Source organism: Folsomia candida, unplaced genomic scaffold, assembly GCF_002217175.1.
Source record: "Folsomia candida strain VU population unplaced genomic scaffold, ASM221717v1 Fcan01_Sc002, whole genome shotgun sequence".
Taxonomy (NCBI): domain Eukaryota; kingdom Metazoa; phylum Arthropoda; class Collembola; order Entomobryomorpha; family Isotomidae; genus Folsomia; species Folsomia candida.
The window spans coordinates 1,105,299-1,125,505 of NW_019091194.1; the positions used below are offsets into that span (position 1 = coordinate 1,105,299).

Below are 20,207 nucleotides of genomic sequence, written 5' to 3' on the forward strand. Positions count from 1 at the left end.
TTACATCTGCGCAGACCAATTTCTCCAAAATACATCTTTATTACATGCCGTCTCACTTTTGTAGGAATCAAATAATCGTATAATTTACAACCTGATATAGATAAATAACAAGAATGATTGTGAAGACACATAATTACACATATTTATTAGTAATAAAATAAGAAAGTTATGTAAATGAGGTAAAATTTGTATCCAAAATAGATAGAGGATAAATTGTAACAAAAGTGGGTAAATCGTCCTTATAAATTATGGGAAATTGAAGTAGAAGTAAAATAGATTTAGTAATTTTGAGTGGAATCACTTACTTGAAGGCATGACGTTATTTTAGTCGTTGGAAGACATTTTTTGATAACACACATTTTGATAACTTATAACTTGGACAAATGCACAAACATCTCTTAACTTAAAATCCAGTCGAATCCACTAATTAAGCGACTTAAGTGAAGAAAGCGTGCTACAATTACTGCTACCACTACTCGACTCCAATTCGACCCCACTACCAGTCAACAAGTGTGAATTTGACGTTGACCTCCCCGGATCAAGGTCACCTTCAGAATTATTATTATTATTTGTCGAACTACTTCTCCTCTCATTGCTACCCCGAGTTTCGCTATCTTCTTCTTCGTCGCCATCTTCCTCCTGCTCGAGGTCGACGTCAAGAATGGCGTGGTTTTGGTCGTCACGACTGTGACGACGATTGTCTTCGAGATTATTATTATCCAAAGAATCTGACGACGATGTGGATGAATTCGTCTGCTTAATCTTTTGTACGACGTCGGGTTGATTACTGCTACTTTCGCCCTCTTCGATAATCCTTAATTGTTGTTTAATCCTCTCCACTTCGGTCGGTGTGAGGAGGTAGGCTTCCGTCTCTTGGTGGAAATACTGGACGAATTCCGACCTCAACTGGCCATTCAGACGCAACATTTTCCGCACGTTTTTCTTCTTGTCGGGATGGACGGTGGAGGAGGAGAGTAATTTGAGGAATTCTCTGATAACGAGTTGCCGAGACATCTGAGCATCGCGCTGATACGCTCGGTGCATTTCTAATTTTAAAAAAATTGAATTTTTTAAACCTTTTTGAAATTTTTGAAAGCCTGATTTCATTATTTGACTTGATTTTATCACCCACCGGCAGCTGGCGAGTACGAGTTTTCCGCATCGTTGTGGAGTTTGATAAAGTTTTCTTTGTCGACCGTTCTAGAATTTGATAAATTATTTATAGTGACGAGGATTAAATATGTAAATGAGAAATTGTCTGGAAAACATACACATTGTTCTGCCAGGGAAGTTTTATCCCGTCTTCTTGCATGTTGGCAGAGTAGCATTTTTCGCACAGGTGGAATCTGCAGGGTACAAAATGACATGAAAGTTTGCATACATGCAACAAAATTAAGGTTGTGGTGAAAATATGGCGAATAGGTCACCTGAGAAAGTTGTAATATGTCGCGTTTCTCGGAATGAGACAGACCGGACGACCAAAACAGGACAGAGTTTGAGAATTGAATTGGTGAATTCGTCCGTGGCGATAACCCAGTCGGGTCATCGTGGGGTTAATTTCTTGTTGGAAGATTTCAGATAACTGAAAATGAAAAAAAATCAATTCGGTTTTTGAATCTACCCTTTTTTGGGTATTCTAAATTATACACATTTTCCAAAAGTGGAATGAAGCAGCAACAATTTTCTGATAAATTTCTGTAAAAATAAACTGTTACCTTTTCACAATAATGGAAGATTCTTGAGGCAGGTCGGTTGTAAACCCAGGCGTTATCCATCATCAAAAGGACGTCATCGACATACATCCAGGGGTCGGTGTATTTCTATTGAATTTTTTAAAAAATATCAAAAAAACTTAACGTCTCAGCTCATTTAAGACAGCTTCAAATTGATTTATTTTTTTACGTACCAATAAATTCATCTTGATCCGGATGGTTTGCAAATCCATGGGTTTTCGAATTATGTCATTATAGTCGGGTATTCCGAGAGCCTGTGAGTTTTGAAATATTTGTTAGATTTAATTTTTTGATATGCAAAACATAAGTTGCTCGTTTTGGGAATTTAACGATTTCATGTCCGAATATTTAGATATTTGTCACTAAAAACTATTCGCAGATGTACCTGAAGTCTTCACTCTCATTTAATTCAAAATCTACAAAATGACTTCTTAGCTCATCAAAATTAAATCTCCAAAATTGTATCTTTTACAGATTTACTGTTCACTGTATGCGTTATACAGTGAACAGTAAATCTTCATATTACCTACAACCCAAGACAATACTCTTATTAATTCAAATTCTACAAAAAGGCTTTTTAGCTCGTCAAAATTAAATTGCAAAATTACTTCTTTTTCATTTCATAAAAATTTTCTGTTATGGAAAAAAACTGAAATATTTCTGCAATTTCATAAACCTAGATATTTTTTACCAACTATTCCTCAAAAACAAGCTAACCTCACTATCCTTCTCAAGCTTGTTTTTCATGGAATGGTCATTATCTTTTTTTAATTTTAGAAGTGCTTGAATATTTTTTTAAACAAAGATTTTTTCATGTAATTTTTAGCATATTTTTGCACGATCTGGTTTAAATTCTAAGCTAAGATATGTGCCAAAGAATTAATTGAATTTCTCACCAAAGGATCAACAGGTTGTCTAAATGGTAAAGATTCCGGTTCGAGAGTAATCATTTTCTCCAACGAGACTAGAAATAATCGTCTCAATTCTTCCGGTTGCAGACCTAAAATAATTTTTACGACAAAATTAATCGTTTTATTACCTTTTAACGTTCAATTGTTCATTTTCTTTCCTTACTTCTCGGCGTGGTTGGAACTGGGACGGTTAAATCTGAGAAATCCACAATCAATCGTGGTCCACTTCCTGTAGACGAATCTCTCCCATTTTTTGGCATATTATTACCAATTCCTTTACTCGAACAGGGCGTCGTGGGTGGGGTCATTAACGCAGAGGTTGAATTATTCCCCGATTTTGTCAATTTCGACGAACTTTGACCCGTACTTCTGTTATCCATTTTTGAACAATAAGTACTAAAACTCGTATTTTATCTTAAACAAAGTATATTTCCAAAAACAACCCGTCGCTTTCTTAAATAAAAACTTATTAAACAAGTCAACATTTCACTTGAAAATGAATTTTTCACTTTTTCACACTCAACCATAAAAAACATCCATAATTTATTTCAAGAATTCTTCCACCACACTTTTATTTTACAAACACAACGTACATTTCTCGCATTGTTTAAGCAACCTCTAAATTTCGCATGTACTTATTCTCTTCTTGATTAAAACTTTGGCACAGATTTTAGTCAAAAGTGTGACTTTGAGCAGGAATCCGTCACACACAAAGGATGATTCTTTCTAAATCTTTTCTTGTTCCTCTCCTCAACAGACTTTTTATTCCACACTCTTTCTTAAAACGGAATGAAATAAAACGTGTTGAATGGATGATATTACGCTGATCCTGTCTCCACTCCGTATAGTAAATCCACCTTTTAATATCACAATAACGGATAGTCAGTCATGTCGGATACACGTAACGAAGAAGAAACAGACAAATTGCAGCACTTTACTTTCTTCTTCCATCCATTCCATACACTCTTTTTTCTTTGAGGAGATTAGTCATTCACCAAAAAACTAACCAAGAAAGAACCTCCAAGAAGAGCTAAACGGCATATGCACCCTGCCTCCTGCTACTTATTTATCTGTGTGATAAATTATAGCAAAAATCCTCGCTATTTTTCGCCACCACAGTGGTTGTGGTTTTGCATATGTATACACCTTCTTAATTTAATTCAATGCCTTGCGAAAATCAAGCGAGTGAGTGTCGTCAAGAAAAGTGTGATACGTTTCATTAAGAAATCAACGAATCGAATGGAATCGTATGGTAATAGTGAAGAGATGATTTTTCTCATGTAAATATATACGTATTTTATATGTGTAACTATGTACATAGGTACTTCTGGTGAAATATGTATATGGAGGAGGGGTCGTTTAATGGTATGGTGTACTGTACTGTGGATCTCATCCCTCTTTATGTAGTAGATATGTAGTAGTAAATATTTTTATTAGTGGTTTGCTTACTTGGTGCATATGTACATTGGGACATAGATGAATGCATAATATTGTGGCTTGCTGGCTTAATAAACTCTGTTTATTTTACTATCGGTCTCATCTTACGTTTGCATAGAAGAAGAACAGAGAAGAGTCACAAATGCTCTTTCAGTCCAGATTGAGCTCGTGTTTTATTAAATGCTGGGCTAAATGGAAAATAAGTTCGAGAATCGTGATGCTCAGCACTACTGGGAACTACTGAAAAGTAAATAAATTTATGTATGCAGCTATGTTCCTGGTTTTGGTTTGGTACATGCCATATTTTTGGACTGCTTTTAATCATTGGGTGGACGCATGCATGTAGATTTTGGTTAGTTTGGTTTGCTGATTAGAGTTGATCTTGAACGAAGCAGAAGTCATGACTATGATTTTGGAGGAGAGGATAGGACAACAGATGTGTCTTGTCTTATGCTCTTTTTTTCATAGTCTAATTTAATTTACTGGATGAAATGAAATGTAACGAACGAACTGCTGCTGGTGGTGCATGCAGTGTCCGCGGAACAGAGGGACAATGTCCCCACGGTTGTTCGATGTCCGCATCATCTGCCCATGTTATCGTATTATCAACGTCCCCAGATGTCCCCACAGCTTCCGCGGCGCCTGGCTGCATGGTTAAGGTAGTTTTTAGTTCAGTTAATAGTCAACAGTTCTGTAAAATGGAGAGTTATGGGATTAGTACTTAAATGTGATGCATCATGTCCTGGTAAACGACCCAGCCCAACCCTGCTGCTGCCCTACAAAGATGTTAACAAACTTCAATGTGACGATGGGGGTTTGGATCAGAACAAAAAAAACATGAGACACAAGAAGTCGCGATAAGAAAATTAAGTAAATGAAACTAATTAACTCTGACTTATTTAATGTTTAAATAACTTGATCCTTGTCTGTCAAAGTAAATATTTCTTTTAAAAAAAGATAACAGAACTTGTCTGGGACATCGCATTTGATTAAATAGTCATGTTGACACGGGTGTAATTTTCATGTCAAGTTACACGTGAGTGAGACGAGAACATGCATAAATTATTATGCAATAAATTAAATAAAAAATGAAGACCAAGAAAAAAATGGGGACGGTTTTATTTTATTTTCCCACGGTCGCATGGATTTCGTCACATTTTGAAGATTTTTGTATGTTTATTAGCCAATTTTTACGTGACAAGTTCAAGTATCTGCATGTCATCGTCAGCCACTCTCTAGAGAACTTTTGTTCGCGTATCAGATAAATTTTTTACACTTTATGTACCACGTTTAAAATTGTAAACGTTTTATTAGTGCTGTTTATTAAGGGGTGAAGCGATGCGAAATCCCTTTATGGGAATGTCTTGTCTGTCGGTCCGTCCGTCCATCCATATCCACGATAATTTTAGAACGGATTCGAATTTCGACATGCGGTTTCCGCCAACGTGTTTCTAATTCTTGAAGTACAGATGAGGTCGAAAATGGGCGTTGTAGGTCATGAGTCATGGCGCCACGGTGATGAGATAAACGGTCAAAGATGTCGAATTTTTTGTTTTGACCGTTTTAGACGTAGTTTTGGAGTGGGGGGGATTTCAGAAATCGACATAGTTTTGGGCGGGGATTTCAGAAATCAACATAGTTTTGACGTGCCATGACCTTGTGACCGTGTCGCTTCACCCCTTTGCTACACTTCGTTTGCAACGGTTTATTAGGTTTGTCTTTTTTTGTGTAGGCGATCCAGATACAATTTGGTAGACGGATCGGCTACATTTTTTATGCATGTCATGATTTTGGTGGGTGGGTGGATTGCGGATTTGGGAAGATGACTCATTTTATAATCGTTGTGGTTAATGCGACTTGTTCTCATTTTTTTGGCATTATTTACTTAATTGTTATCAGCTAAAATACAGAGAAAAATATTTATGTACATGCTTACTTCATAAAATATTGACCATTTATGTGTTAAGTGTGCATTTCCGGTTGATACAAACAACAGAGGCTGATTAGAAATAATGAGAAACTTTCGTGTTTATGTATGTTAACAGTAGGAAAGCTAAAGTTTAATGTTTCCTCTCACAGATAAGATAAGGACTAATTATTAAAAGCTTATCATTCATGCACTCCTTCCATGATTAACATTGTAAATACAGACTTGTAATTCACTGCATATTACGTGTCTACTTGCACAAATAAAAACCGAGGCATGGTGCATGTCAACATTTTAATGAATGGAAATGTGATGTATTTATTTTATTTCTTATGGAAAATTTAAATTTGATTTTTGTATTTTATAATTATGCCGTTTAGAAATAAGTTTAGAAACATTTACTGCGTGTTAGCTTTCTCTTTCTTTAAAATGAAGGCTTAAATTTGAATATTATTTTCTATGTGTTTTTATTTAACCTAACTTTGGCTGAGCAATGGAAAAGAAATCGTCCATGATTTCGATAGAATACGGATTTTTAGGCGAAACCTCAGCCACGGTCCAAGTCCGGTGGTAGATCACGGTGAGAAAGTTGCGAATCGAGACGAAAAAGGCTTCTCGGTAGTTTTTGTTGCTGTAAGTCGACGCGGTGGAGTGGTCCTCGGGGTTCTTTATGTAACCGATTAAATACCTGTAATTAAAAATAGTTCTGCAATTTAAAATGTTTTATAACTGAATTTGAGAATTTTGAGGGTGCATTCAAAAATAAAATGCATTTGCGAAATTAAATCTTGGCACATTTCACAAAATATCAATTTATCAATTTTTTTGACATCTACGATTTTGTGGTATTTATATTTGCTAACCACGATTAACTGACATCGTTTCTATGGGCGGTGCCCCATAGAATGATAAAGTGTCAAATAATATTGTTTGCTAACCATTCTTATCTAAAATGTTTTGTAACTACGCTTGATAATTTTGAGGATGTTTTCAGAAATAAAGTGCATTTACGTAAGAAATTAATTTTTGGTAAAATGTGCACATTTCATAACAGACTAATTTTACAAATTATTTAAATATTTTGAATGTAATCTACAATTTTGTAGTATTTAAATACATGTGTGCATATTTGCATATTTGCTAACCATTCTTTCCACTCTGGATAAGGGTTTAATTCTGTCGCCATTTTTTCAAAGAACTCCGACAGCTTGTCCTTCCTTCCGGCTTTGAGTGCTTCCACCAAGTAAAATTTATACAGTCCGAATTCGTACTTTTTGACGACAGAGGAATGGGTGGGGGCCAGACGGGAGAAAAACTTCCCTTCAAGATAACTCCACAATTCGCGGAGGGAATGCAGATCGGACGAGTCGATAAAGACAGCAAGGTCGGAAACTATCCGATCCACGGAAAAAACGCCTTTCGGCATGGCTGTAGCCATTTTGGGAGAAGGGAAATTAATTTTCAGTCTTACTTTTGTGAAAAATGTAAAGATTTGGAGTCAATTATGAATTTTTAGCGAGAGTGGAATTATGAAATTGGAAACAGGTAAATGTCAACGGACAAAACTTAAAGTAAATTTTGGAAATGATTGTGATTTTTTGGAATGTGATGAATTTTTGTTGTTTTTCTGAAATAAAGAAACCATAATTATGAAAATAAAGATAATTTTACATTATTAATCAATCCCTTACGGTTTTTATTAGTTGATGCACTGCAGTGTCCACAGAGTCGTTTTTCGATAACCGTTCTCATCCGAGGTGCTGTCCGTCCCTTCAACTTTGTAACCTGAAAATTTACATAATTTAGCAAATTTATGAAAAAAACTTTATGAAAAAGAATAAAATTTTGACCTACCCGATTGCGCAATTTGTTTAAGAAAAGAGGTGACAATGTGAAGGGGAGGTTTTGACTGGTGACCTTTGAACTCTGGCTCGTCCTCTGGACCTACGACCACGGTTTGCTCTCCGTTCTTGTACTTTGAGCTGGGAAACTGTTTTCGAAAACTTTGTCTCTGCGAGTATATCAATCCGTCAATCTCAACGTGCCATCCGTGCGTTGAGTCGTGGTAAAGACTTGAAAATTAAAATAAAACTCAATAAATTAAAGTAAATATCCAAATTGTAAAAAAATTACAGAAATAAAATTGTAATGAGCTTTACTAATTTTATGTAAAGGTATGAAAAACTGAAATTCTACAAAAAAGTTGGTATTTTATTATTTTGTTAAGGTAGAAAGTCGAAATATGAAATTAACAAAAGTCAAATATGAAAAGTTGACAGTAGATTGGTTTCACATAGTATAGTGTCTTTTTTAAGTTTCTGAAATATGTTCTATTATTTCAATCATTTTGTTATTTTTTGTTAATTTGACGTAAGAATAATATACAAGAATTTCAAAATACTTACAAAATAGTACAAATGGACATAATTTTGTGACGAGTTTCATTAACTTGTTGTATGTGTAATGGGTAACAAATTCAGCAAAATGAATTATGAGAGGGAAACGTCTTCTTTTTTTAAAAAATCACACTTTATTTAAGACATATTATGTAAACGTAAATTTGTGCATAAATGAAAAACACAGAGTAATCCAGATGTCGATGAAAGCTAGAAACCGCTCTGTGAAAATTCTCTCTCTGAAACTTGTGGATTTGATTTGATGCGATTTTCTGTTCATATGAAAGCCGGAGATTCCAAGAAATGGAATCTGTATGTTTACACAAAAAGCTCTACAATTTGCATACTAAAGGCATGAACCTGTTCACCATGATAAACTGAAGGCTAAAATCGTATTACATCGCAAAATAAACTGGTTCTGTTTCAGTTAGTATGCATTCTACACTGATATTAAAAATGCATGAACATGAAAAACGATGGTTCTTTACTCGTAGCGTTGCATAATATAAAATTTAGGCAAAAATGTATTAGAAAAATGTTATAAGTACTAAAAATTTAAGAAAAAATGTTGCGGAAAAGTGTGCGTGTTAAAAATTTAGAAAAATGTAGGTTATCAACAGAAATATTCTTGATAAGGTAAAACGGCAGAGTGAAATTCGCCCAATAAATAAAAACTAACTTAGCATATCATGCAAAACCTTTTTAGTATAAGTCATTTTCATATAACATTGTTTCTGATAATTCACCACCGTTTTACCCCAAAATTTACCTATGGATTAATTGAAAGTAAAATTAGAAACATCCAATAGAATATGCCTTAAAACAGAACGGGTGAATCTGAATGTAAATCGTTACGAAATAGTATTTATGAGTGGGAATTTAATGGCTATTCAAAATTTCTTACGAAAAATCCTATACATAAAACGCTGCAAATCGATGGAACGGTTGTCTAATACCTGACACACCCGGGTTTCTTCCGGGAATTCACCGGGTAAGCTTTTTTCACCTTGACGGGTTGGATAAACTTGGAACGTGTCTTTCGGGAATCTCGTAATAAAAGATATCTCCGTAAGCATCATGTAAACAAAGTGCTAATAAGTGAGTTATTAATTGCACATATCTCTCGGAAATAAAAGAGCTGTAAAACCGCAAAACCTTCATATTTGACCATCACCAAGCCATGTCCTTGCCATCGGTCATTCTACTTCCAGCCTTGTCCACTAAAACTAATCTGAAATAAATATGTACTATTGACTATGGAGGCTACAAATATATATAATCTATTAAAATGTAAATCGACTTTAGTCCCATTTTCAAATATTTCCGAATTTGAAAACTTAGTCCTGCCGTCAAATTACACAAGTTCAATCGTTAACAATAATTCTGAACACCTCTGGTTGACATATTTCTGTTTATTCGTCGGGATTGCGAGTTTTGTATCAAATCTCGGGATTGTCAGGGTCTCATTATTTCGAACTTTGTGGGTTCGACCGTTCTCCAAATTTTGTATAACGACTGCCATTTGTGACATAATTTACACAATTTCGATATGTTTAATGCTATCGTTCCCGAATATTTTGTCATTCCATGAAGATCTCATTCCATATCTGTACTGCGTTGGGAGTTGGGGTATGCAAATCTGAACTTGTACATATTATAAATAAATAATTAATTAATTGTAAATTAAACTTTTTCATATTAAATTTTAGCTCATTCATGCTCTACATATTTGACCCTGCTCCTCGTGTATGACAAGGTTTGTCAAATTATTCGACCAAAGGCGGAATTGTTAACGGCAGACGTGTCAGATATTATTCGAGACTCTGCTCTCGTAATATTGGCCATGCTGGGGATAAATGTCCCCCGATTGTTCTGGGAATTTGAGGCCCAGAAAAATTGCAAAATTAATGACGATGAGAATGATACAAATAGGATCAAAATCTACTGGTACAATTTCATGTATGGTGGCCTCGTGGAGGGAATATTTCCAATTTTCTTCCTGTTTTTTACAATCGCATTCTTCGCACTTAAGGTAAAGTTGTATGAATGACTAATAAATTATACATGAATGATGGCAGTTAATTAATAATTAAATGGTTTTTGAATTACAGAAAATTTCAAGTCGGCTGAGATTACGGCGCATGGAAATGTACAGAAGTCCTGGTGGTCGTAGAACACATTTAAATTTGGTTATGGCGATTGAAATTTGTGTTTTGATATCAGAATTGGGGGCATTTGTACCGTTCGCGATCTATATTTCGGGAGGGGACACTGCTTTTTTTGAAATTGCGTATTATGCGAGTGTGTTAATTACATTGTCAATTTGTTTTTCAAAGATTTTTGTGTACACGTATTGGGGGTCATATTTTAGTTCTGCTTTTAATTCTGTCTTTCATAAAACAATCTGAGCATGTATTTAGGATACTATTCGATGTGATAAGCAGGTAATAAATGTAATTTTGTCACCCCGAAATTATAGTTAGATTAATAATTGTGACAAAATTCCCGTGAAATTATTTTTGAAAGGTAAATCGAAATTATCAAAGTTTTATATCATAATTTTATATCAAGCTACAAATGAAATTAAATTTGGTGTAAAAAAATCGGGAAACATTTAAGTCATGCAACACATGATTCTTTGTAATTGCAAAAGTTTATATTTAAGCATATATTTAATTAATTAACGTAATACAATTGAGATACGAAATAAATATTGATTCCATGCAATTTACGCTAGGAGTTTTGCACTATTTTGCATGCATTTTGCATACATTTTTGGCATTGGAAGTCGAGGCAACGTGAGACTCCGTGGAAAAGGTGGATCTTCTTGAACTTCCCAAGTGAACACCATTTTTAACTTTTCGCTAAAATCGTGGATTGGATTCTAGTATTTTTAATTTTATTTAAATTTGCTAATCCGCCTTGCGCCAGCTCGTCGATAAATTCAACATCATGAATCGGGTAAGTTGTACAATTAGAATAATTAAGGGTGAAAAGATGTGCGAAGTAGGAGACATAAGGAATTAATACTTTGCACAAAATCACAATTTTCCAAAAGTCTTTACTTTAACTAAATTTTTGTGGTAATTTACAGTTTGCCGTTCAATGTGTGCGTCTCGGACAACGCCAACTCAGCACTTCGACCCAACGCCAAGCCGTAAAAGGGGAGGTGCACCCAGGATACAAGAAGATTAAGGAGAAGTATGCACATTTCCAGGTAATACTTTCTTATAAAAAGCGGTAACATATATTTATAAATTGCCTGGTTAAGTACAAGCATGCTTACAATTTGTCGCTCTTGGGTCAGGTTGAAGACGGTACCCCCATCCACTTGAAGGGAGGTCCTTTCGATCGTGTCCTTTACTATGCAACCATGGGCGGCTGTGTAGTTGGCGTTCTCGGTAAAATTTTATTAATATACATTTCTATTTAACTTATTTGATTTTTACTAGAGTCGACATTTAAATTGCAAATATTTTTTATAGGGGCCGCGGAATACATCTATCGAGCCTCGTTCCCAAAGAAGGCGTAAAAATAGTCATCAACAAAACTACTTAAATCAATCTAGTCTAACGATCCGTCATTATTTGTTAAAATATACTGCCCCAATATTGTGTATGAGACGAAAAGAAAAGTTTACTCTCAGCTGCTTCATACGATGTTACCAAAATTACTGTAAAAATATCAAAGTTAAAGATGAAGCGAGCAAGTATGTATGTAAATGCCGTTAAAATCTTGTCTTTTGGGAGAATAAGCCTGTAATATTTAATGATATTACAGAGCCAGTAGACGTTTTAATAGGGAATAAAAACAAATACTTGAAAACCTCGCATTTGCAATTACAAACTTTATTCCTAAAGATTTACAAAAATGGTTCAATTTCTATCTCAATCGCCGAACAGGGCATAGCACATCCAAAATTTGAGAGAACTTTGGGATGCAAAACGCCCATCTTTCCAATCACTTCGTTCCGATAGATAACCTCGGCACATCTTCCATGAAAATATGTTGGGTCTATAAAATGTAAAACAAAACTTATTAATTAACTGATTAATTATCTTTAAAAAATAAATTATTAACCCCACCTTCCGCCGCTCTGAGACTATACTCATCCTCAAATTTGACCTCCAACAGTTGCATGATTCTGTCTAAAAGTCCGTGGATAACTTCAAATCCAGGCGTCTTGTTGGTGTAAATGGCACAGAAATGTCTACAATTTTTCGCCCCAGTATCACTTTCAGAATCCAGGTGGACCACGTCGGAAAATTCGAACAGTTTGAGTGGAAGAGGGACTCCTTTATTGGCTTGGACCGTTTTCAGCAACCCGGGCAGCAGAGATGACCTTGCCACCTGGAAATCCTGGCTTTTCGGGTTGGAAATTATGACCAGGCTGGGTTCTTTTGTTGCTTGTGGCTGAAGCAGTTTTTCGCATTCGTCTTCCATCGAGCACTTATCATCATACCAATGATAATCACAATTATACCCATGTTATCGGCTTACATTTTTTTTTAGAAATTTACCAGTGAAAATGTCAACCCCTCCGTAAATCCGGCCTGAGCGACGCAGTTTGCTAACTGGAAGCTCAACTTGTTCAGAGAATTTTGTGCCGCAATCGTGCTCGTGGGTGGCAACTGGGGGACAATATTTTCATACCCAAAGCCAATAGCGACGTCCTCAATGATATCGCACGTGTGGATAATGTCATGCCGGGTGGGAGGAATTTGAACAGAAATTTGACCACTATTTTTGACTTGGGAAGATAATCCCATCCGATTTAAAGTACTGACCATCTCTCCCGCAGAAATACTAATCCCTACCGTTTCGTTTACAGTGTCGACGTCCAACGCCATATTTCTAGTGAATAATTTTGGACAGATGTCAACAGGGCGATTTTCATAGACGACCTCAGTTATTTCGACTTCCCCCTTGTTCTCGCAGTATTGAGACAGCATTGCGACCAAAGTGTCGAGAACGACGTGCGCCTTCGACAAATCCGTGGCTGTCGATTCGATGAAGATGTTCCTCGTGGAGGTCGAGACTTTTGAGTGGTCCCCGTTAATTATTGGGGGGAGCGAAAGCACTATTCCTGAACTGTCTCGGATCACGGGATATGCTGGCAAATCCTGAATTTAATTAAATTCGCAAATTTAATGAGTGAACCGTACCACGAATATTAATTTATTTATGTACCTTTATGATATGCAAGTATGGCTTGAGGTGGGTGTCCGACCCATAAAATTCCATCAAGTCTCTCGCGTTCGTCCATTCTTTGTCCAGATTGAGAGGGACAAACTTGATCTGCTCGGGCGGTTCGCAGCTGTACGTAAAGGGAGGGGTCAACTTGTCCAAATCGTGCACTCCGATGGCGACAAGGGTCCTCTTTCGACAAATGTTGTGGTGCAGTTTTTCCTGGAGGTCGATCAGGCTCTTGTACGCGGCCGGAGTTATGGTGACATTCCGAAGGACGGCGGTGACCAGGTAGGGCCGGATGGATTGGGTCGAGGGGGAAACGACCGTGGTGATCTTTACCTTTGGGGTCAGTTTAGTGTAACGGGGCGGTTCGATCCTATGTATATCGTATCAGGTGATATTACATAATTTGAGAAAAATAATTACTTATTAATGAGAGATTTTTCTAACTTTCCGGTGAAAACTGCGAGTGCGGTGGCGATTCCTTCAACGCATAAGAGGTCGTAACGATTAGCAGGGATGTCGATTTTGTATTCGACGCCATCGTCATCCTCCGCCTGTAAAAAAAATATGAATAAAACAAAACAAAATTTACGTTTTTTTTTTCACTCACCACTTCGTCAAGCTCGATTCCAAATTGGAAACACAGTTTATCAAATTCATCGTCGGCTGTGGGACACAAAATATATTTTAAATGACGTCTAAATACATTTTTAATATGACTAATAAAATAAAGGTTTAATGGAACTTTCTTACAATAAGCTTTCCCAATTTTGGAGAAAAGTAAGTCCCGATTGACCGAAACGGTAGGCATTTTTCAGGAAGGATTCCAAATTCTTTTGCATACCACGATTTCAGACAAGATTTCCGACGGTATCAATTTACAAATAAGCACAATATGTGGAAATGATCGTCATTTATACATATTACAGAGGAAGATGATTCACCTTTATTATGCGTTGATATTTGAACGAGAAATTACGCCCAAACATTGCATCAGGATTTTGCCAGACGTTCATGAAACACCATGAACTTTATGACAACATAGGTAATTAATTTATACAAGTCAATATTGACATGGATGAGTAAACACATAGATTACATCCTTTCTGATGCGTTATATCATCATTGTGTTTATTGTTGACATTATCCACGCGTGACTTTCACACCGGTCAGACGGACGCCATGGATGGAATTTGTACCATACATAGGTTGAGGTCAGTCAATGTTATGGAATTTTCACCTTATTTGTTTACCTGATTGAAAAGTGGAATGCGCAAAATAATAATAAATGGGTAATACAATTGAGATTGATCATTTTGTTATCAAATTATGCAACATCCTGTTTTTCTCTAAAATAGTTTGTATGTTGTTTTTATTTATGGTAATCAATCATATATTAGATTATCAAAAATTTTTGAATATGGTGTTTCCCAGTATTCTATGAAAGTTCTCGGTAATTTATAAAATAAATATGCACCTTGCACTTGCTGTTAAGTATTTCGCATTACAATGCAAAATTAATGCCCAACACGAATTAGCGTACAAGCAAGCAAAGTCAAATGTAAATTGCAATTTGTGCTAAAAACGGATGCAAAAAATTCTATACTACACAAATTTTTATTTTTATTTTATTTTATTTTAGACTTTATTAGATTTCTATTTGTTAAGTAGGATAGTACTGATAAATGAGTATAAAAAACTAGTTTAAGCATTAGGGTTAAAAGAATCGGTATATTTAACCCGGTGAAAAAACCAATGCTGTTGAATATCTGTTTGAATATCTTCCATGTTTCTCTTCCTTGTTTCCGGGATGAAAAAATATGAAAAAACCAGCCCACAAAGACACACCCCTGCAAAAAATAGGTACACCCCATGCTGTCCTACAACAAGGATCATATCTTTGAAGAAGAACATGACCAAAAATCCAAAAGCTCGTGCCGCCAGGATAACAACGCCGCTAGAAAAACCTACAAAAAATCGATACTGAAAATTTCGAAATAGGTTAATTTTCGATAAAAAATTATGTACCTTTCGCATTGGGAGAAAGTATCTCCCCCATCAAAACCCACGGCAATGGACCCACCCCAAAAGAGTAAAACGTTATAAACACGACGAAACACACGAGGGGAAAGTAGGCCCAACTTTGACCAGAAAAATAACCATGTGCGTCCCGCATGTACAAAAATGCGGCCAATCCACCCAGCGTGATGGTAAGAAATAGTTCCGAAAGGATCATGAGGAAACGACGACCAAATTTATCCACGAAGAAAAACGCGATAATTGTGGCAATCTAAAAATTTTGAAAAGTTACCAAATCGAAAATATTTATATTTTCTTAATTTCGCCTTGATTACCAAGTTGACCAAACCTAGCACGATTGTGGACACATTTTCATGCACTCCTTCCGTCCCTGCGGATTTGAACACATCCACGGCGTAGCAAACTATGGGGACAACGCCGCAAACTTGGAGGAAGAATTGTAACGCGATGGCGAGAAAGATGGGTTTCATGACCTGTTTGGTGAAATAGGTGGATACAACTTGTTCCCACCAGGAGGAGGAAGCTCCAGAATTTTTAGAATTTTCAAGGTTGGCTACATTTTGTCGGATCTACAATAAAATCAAAGGTCGCATACTTTCATACATTTAAATTTATGTCATGCAGTTTAATTATACTCACCACATTCCACTCCTCCTCCACGTTTTCACGATCCCTCGCCCAACGTAACGCTTTCTTCGCTTGGATATCCTGCCCCTTTTGCTGCGATGATACGGGTGACTCATGAAGGGTCAGCAGCAGCAGGAAAAACACCACCGTGATCCCGCTACACGCCCAAGCCTGTATTTTCCACGTGAAAAATGTCCCCACCAAGTAGATAAATAACACCCCTGCGCAGAACATGAGGTCAAAAATGAAATTTAAGCGACCTCGCCGCCCATCCGAGCTCAGTTCTGCAATCAGACTTGTAGAGACGCCCACCCCAGCGACAAAAAAGCCCGTGATAAACCGACCGATCAATATCTCCGTTAATGACGTCGCCATTGCGACACCAACCCAACCAACGAACATGGCGACCGTTTCGATGATGAGGGACTTCTTGAGACCGAGTTTTTGGGCGAGAGTGCCCATGGCGAAACTGCCCGCTCCGCCGGCCAACTGAAAGCAGTTTATGTATTGATAACCCTTATTTATTCATGACGCGATACGATATCGCATTTAAAATTATATTATTTACTAACAAAAGTGATTGATGCTATCCAAGCCTCGTCCCAAATCGTGATGGGGCCCAGTAAGTCCTCCGACTCACGCAGATATGGCAACGCAGTGGAAGACCAACTCCAAACCGTCGCCATTATGAAGGCCCCCAAGTGAGCGGAAAGTGCTGCGTAGAATTGGCGTTTAACGGCCCTTGGGCCTTCTATGATCGGGGTGTTTGGAGCATGACCATTTTCAAAGACGAACGAGTGAACGGTTCCATTGGTTTCTTTGGTCTCGTCAGAGGAGTCGTTTCCGTCCATGATAATTCTGATTATCGGAAAGTTTCCAGGAAAATGTAGATTAATAAATTATGGCGATTATTGGTACGTCTCCTATTCTTGAATATGCTGGATGTATTTGAAATCAGGCTTTAAATCACTTCTAATAGTCAAATATGGGCGTTCCGAAAAGTTAAAAAAAACATTAGCAGGCGAAACACCGCATGACTATGACTTTCATAAAGTTCATGATTTCTTAGCTTAACAACGTTTTGTCATCGAGGTATCGATACAACCCTGACTTATCACATAGGCAGGATGTCATTTATACAAAAAAACAATATGAGAAGCATAGGGTTAAATAATATAAGATGAGAAGTGATGATCGCTCATGAAATGCTTTAATTGAGGTATGATGACTAATTACAAACATATATTTACACACAACTTTCCCTAACATTGTCATGTTTGTCATAGATCATTTATATCATAAAGTAGTTAAGAGATTAGTACATAATTCCCTCACACGTCGGCTGCTAGTAAAAACAATTCGACTTTGAATTTTTGCAGCTACGACTAAATTCGCCCCTTGATTGCATCACGTCCTCCGTACGTACGCTTATATAAACTCGCCTCGACACCGATGCCAACCCGTTAGTCACAATTCACCCATCGAGAAAGAAACATGGCGTCCCTTAGTCTTAGTGATCAGATTTTACTCCTTCTGACCAAAAAAGATGACGACGGGGGAATTAGTTCTCTCGACCTGGCAGCCGAGCTGGGCGAAGAAGATCATCAAAAAGTGGTCGGAGCGATTAAAAGTTTAGCCACGCTGGACGATGTGATTCGGACGGAGCAATATGTCCGAAATGTGTTGAGTTTAACGGAGGAAGGTTAAACAGCAATTATAATTAATTAATTAATTAAAAGGGATGTAAACGTTATAATTATAATTAATTTCTAGGAAAAATAGTGGTGTCGCAAGGCAGTCATGAATTTCGCGTGTGGCAAAACATCCCTGACTCCGGAATCGAATTGGACACACTTCTTCTCGGTGATGGAGGGTCAACTCGTGTCGGACTTAACAAAGCCGTGGCTTCCGGATGGGTTCGCATCGTCAAAAAGGACGACGGCAAGTCGTGGGTGGAGCGGTGTCTTAATGTCGAAGTCGTTGACGTCGTAAAATCACAACTACTTCAAATTATTAATGGGGATTCTGCGCCTTTGGGGGATGATGTCATCACAGACTTGAAACGGAGACGACTCGTAGTCTCAAACTCGGTGACCACATTCACTGTTTCGCGTGGGGCGAACTTTTCCCAAAATGTGGAACGACCCGAGGCCGAACTTACGGCAGAGATGATGGCGAACGAGGAATATGCGAAGAAGAATTTCAAACCGTACAATTTTAACGCGATGGGGACCACGTTGCAGGGAGGTCATTTGCATCCATTGCTTAAAGTGAGTTTAATTAACTATAACTTAAATACAACTGTAATTAGTTGAGTTAATACAAATTCATAGGTTAAAGCCGAGTTTCTCTCGATCCTCACGGAGCTCGGGTTCTCGGAAATGCCCACTAATCGCTTTGTCGAATCGTCCTTCTGGAATTTCGATGCCCTCTTTGTACCTCAAAAACATCCAGCGAGAGATGTGCAGGTAATAAATAAACATGCAATTTTTATGTTAATTGGCAATTAAGTAACTAATTATTCAACTATTAGGACACTTTCTTCTTAGCCCGGCCTGAAAACTGTACTCGTCTCCCGGACGAGGAGTATGTCGCCCGGGTGGAAAAAGTTCACACCGTGGGCGACTATGGGTCCGACGGGTATCAGACGCCATGGCGGAGAGAAGAAACACAACGCAACATTATGCGGACACATACCACCGCAATTACTGGCAGAGTGCTTTACGATTTGGGTGAGTAAGATAAGTCATCCCTCGCCGATAAGTGATGATAAGTAGCTTAACCATATTTTACTTTAGCGCAACAAAAACCGTTCAAACCTGTCAAAAAGTTTTCGATTGATCGCGTCTTCCGGAACGAAACGTTGGACGCTACCCGTAAGTAAAGGTTTTTGGACAAAATTTTCACTAATTCGACATGTTTTTAGCGACCTAATTTAATTTCAGACCTCGCCGAATTCCACCAAGTCGAAGGTTTCGTGGCTGATCGTGGCCTAAGTTTGGGACATTTAATCGGCATCATGAAAGAATTCTTTGGTCGGTTGGGAATTGATCAGTTGCGTTTCAAGCCGGCCTACAACCCTTACACGGAACCTTCTCTCGAGGTCTTTGCGTATCATAAGGGGTTCAAGAAATGGGTTGAAGTAGGAAATTCTGGTCTTTTCCGCCCCGAAATGCTCCGACCCATGGGACTCCCAGAGGACGTCAGGATCATCGCATGGGGTCTTTCGCTCGAAAGACCGACCATGATTAGATACGGGATTAATAATATTCGCTCCCTTGTCGGGCATAAGGTAGATCTACGTCTCGTCTATTCAAACCCATTGTGTCGCCTGGATAAGGTGAGAGAGTCGTAATTTAGTGGTCATAATTTTCTGTTGTACTTCAAATAAATGATAATTTGGAAATGAACCAATTTGTACCCTTTATAAGGCTAACAAACACGATACTGCTTACTGCAAGATACACTACTGGCAAGAGTCATAAAAATTTAGCGTCACAGAGGAAAAAGTAGTGATCTTTCTCAACTACATGCAATTTCGTAGCAATTTAAAAATATTTTTGGGTTTTTAATAAAAATACAAAATACATTTACACGGGTGAGATGTGTCTCAAATTGAGACTCAATCTCACAAATAGGACAAATACGTATGTACGTCTAACAAACAATCCGGAGTAAAGTTTTTGGAGGTGAGATGAGACAGATGAACAAAATTCTAGGAAAAGTAGTACGCATTTATATAAAACAAACAAAATAAATCGCTCAATAATAAATTTTTGAAAATATAAAACTTAAAATATTACACCGTTTTATTTCAATTTAAATGAGTTCGAATGGGAGTGAATTGCATGTGATTAAATATTTTGCAGGTTAGAAAAATGGGACAATTCTAGCTTTGCATGAACTGGTAATTTATGAAAATTGACGATTGCTCTTGTAAAGA

At 37.2% G+C, this 20,207-nt stretch overlaps 7 protein-coding genes across 7 annotated transcripts; 3 read left to right on the top strand and 4 right to left on the bottom strand.

The window, feature by feature from the left end:
• Nucleotides 1–19: 19 nt before the first annotated feature.
• On the bottom strand, nucleotides 20–3,892 carry LOC110843716. Its single transcript, XM_022089744.2, has 8 exons — nucleotides 2,808–3,892; nucleotides 2,630–2,733; nucleotides 1,907–1,987; nucleotides 1,716–1,820; nucleotides 1,428–1,582; nucleotides 1,272–1,346; nucleotides 1,133–1,200; nucleotides 20–1,046 (listed from the first exon to the last, which is right to left on the bottom strand). The coding sequence occupies exons 1-8, from the start codon at nucleotides 3,022–3,024 to the stop codon at nucleotides 424–426; spliced, it is 1,428 nt and encodes a 475-aa protein (XP_021945436.1). The 5' UTR covers nucleotides 3,025–3,892; the 3' UTR covers nucleotides 20–423.
• Nucleotides 3,893–6,300: 2,408 nt separating this feature from the next.
• Nucleotides 6,301–8,646, bottom strand: LOC110843718 (WD repeat-containing protein 91). Its single transcript, XM_022089746.2, has 5 exons — nucleotides 8,414–8,646; nucleotides 7,863–8,080; nucleotides 7,700–7,793; nucleotides 7,154–7,635; nucleotides 6,301–6,696 (listed from the first exon to the last, which is right to left on the bottom strand). Exons 4-5 carry the CDS (start codon nucleotides 7,444–7,446, stop codon nucleotides 6,480–6,482), a joined length of 510 nt encoding a protein of 169 aa, XP_021945438.1. The 5' UTR covers nucleotides 7,447–7,635; nucleotides 7,700–7,793; nucleotides 7,863–8,080; nucleotides 8,414–8,646; the 3' UTR covers nucleotides 6,301–6,479.
• Nucleotides 8,647–9,119: 473 nt separating this feature from the next.
• On the top strand, nucleotides 9,120–11,015 carry LOC118434541. The gene is made up of 3 exons (XM_035848314.1): nucleotides 9,120–10,033; nucleotides 10,114–10,436; nucleotides 10,516–11,015. Exons 1-3 carry the CDS (start codon nucleotides 9,661–9,663, stop codon nucleotides 10,810–10,812), a joined length of 993 nt encoding a protein of 330 aa, XP_035704207.1. The 5' UTR covers nucleotides 9,120–9,660; the 3' UTR covers nucleotides 10,813–11,015.
• A 189-nt stretch (nucleotides 11,016–11,204) lies between these two features.
• Nucleotides 11,205–12,229, top strand: LOC110843732 (cytochrome c oxidase subunit 7A, mitochondrial). Its single transcript, XM_022089760.2, has 4 exons — nucleotides 11,205–11,365; nucleotides 11,499–11,621; nucleotides 11,712–11,805; nucleotides 11,890–12,229. The coding sequence occupies exons 1-4, from the start codon at nucleotides 11,357–11,359 to the stop codon at nucleotides 11,934–11,936; spliced, it is 273 nt and encodes a 90-aa protein (XP_021945452.1). The 5' UTR covers nucleotides 11,205–11,356; the 3' UTR covers nucleotides 11,937–12,229.
• Nucleotides 12,230–12,236: 7 nt separating this feature from the next.
• LOC110843719 (phenylalanine--tRNA ligase beta subunit) lies at nucleotides 12,237–14,501 on the bottom strand. Its single transcript, XM_022089747.2, has 7 exons — nucleotides 14,351–14,501; nucleotides 14,208–14,263; nucleotides 14,045–14,151; nucleotides 13,595–13,970; nucleotides 12,925–13,527; nucleotides 12,490–12,853; nucleotides 12,237–12,418 (listed from the first exon to the last, which is right to left on the bottom strand). Exons 1-7 carry the CDS (start codon nucleotides 14,406–14,408, stop codon nucleotides 12,267–12,269), a joined length of 1,716 nt encoding a protein of 571 aa, XP_021945439.1. The 5' UTR covers nucleotides 14,409–14,501; the 3' UTR covers nucleotides 12,237–12,266.
• A 744-nt stretch (nucleotides 14,502–15,245) lies between these two features.
• Nucleotides 15,246–17,271, bottom strand: LOC110843720 (facilitated trehalose transporter Tret1-2 homolog). The gene is made up of 5 exons (XM_022089748.2): nucleotides 16,837–17,271; nucleotides 16,277–16,753; nucleotides 15,952–16,206; nucleotides 15,626–15,887; nucleotides 15,246–15,564 (listed from the first exon to the last, which is right to left on the bottom strand). The coding sequence occupies exons 1-5, from the start codon at nucleotides 17,113–17,115 to the stop codon at nucleotides 15,302–15,304; spliced, it is 1,536 nt and encodes a 511-aa protein (XP_021945440.1). The 5' UTR covers nucleotides 17,116–17,271; the 3' UTR covers nucleotides 15,246–15,301.
• Nucleotides 17,272–17,732: 461 nt separating this feature from the next.
• On the top strand, nucleotides 17,733–20,061 carry LOC110843721 (phenylalanine--tRNA ligase alpha subunit). The gene is made up of 6 exons (XM_022089750.2): nucleotides 17,733–17,966; nucleotides 18,038–18,534; nucleotides 18,598–18,732; nucleotides 18,798–18,996; nucleotides 19,063–19,140; nucleotides 19,210–20,061. Exons 1-6 carry the CDS (start codon nucleotides 17,759–17,761, stop codon nucleotides 19,617–19,619), a joined length of 1,527 nt encoding a protein of 508 aa, XP_021945442.1. The 5' UTR covers nucleotides 17,733–17,758; the 3' UTR covers nucleotides 19,620–20,061.
• Nucleotides 20,062–20,207: the final 146 nt, after the last annotated feature.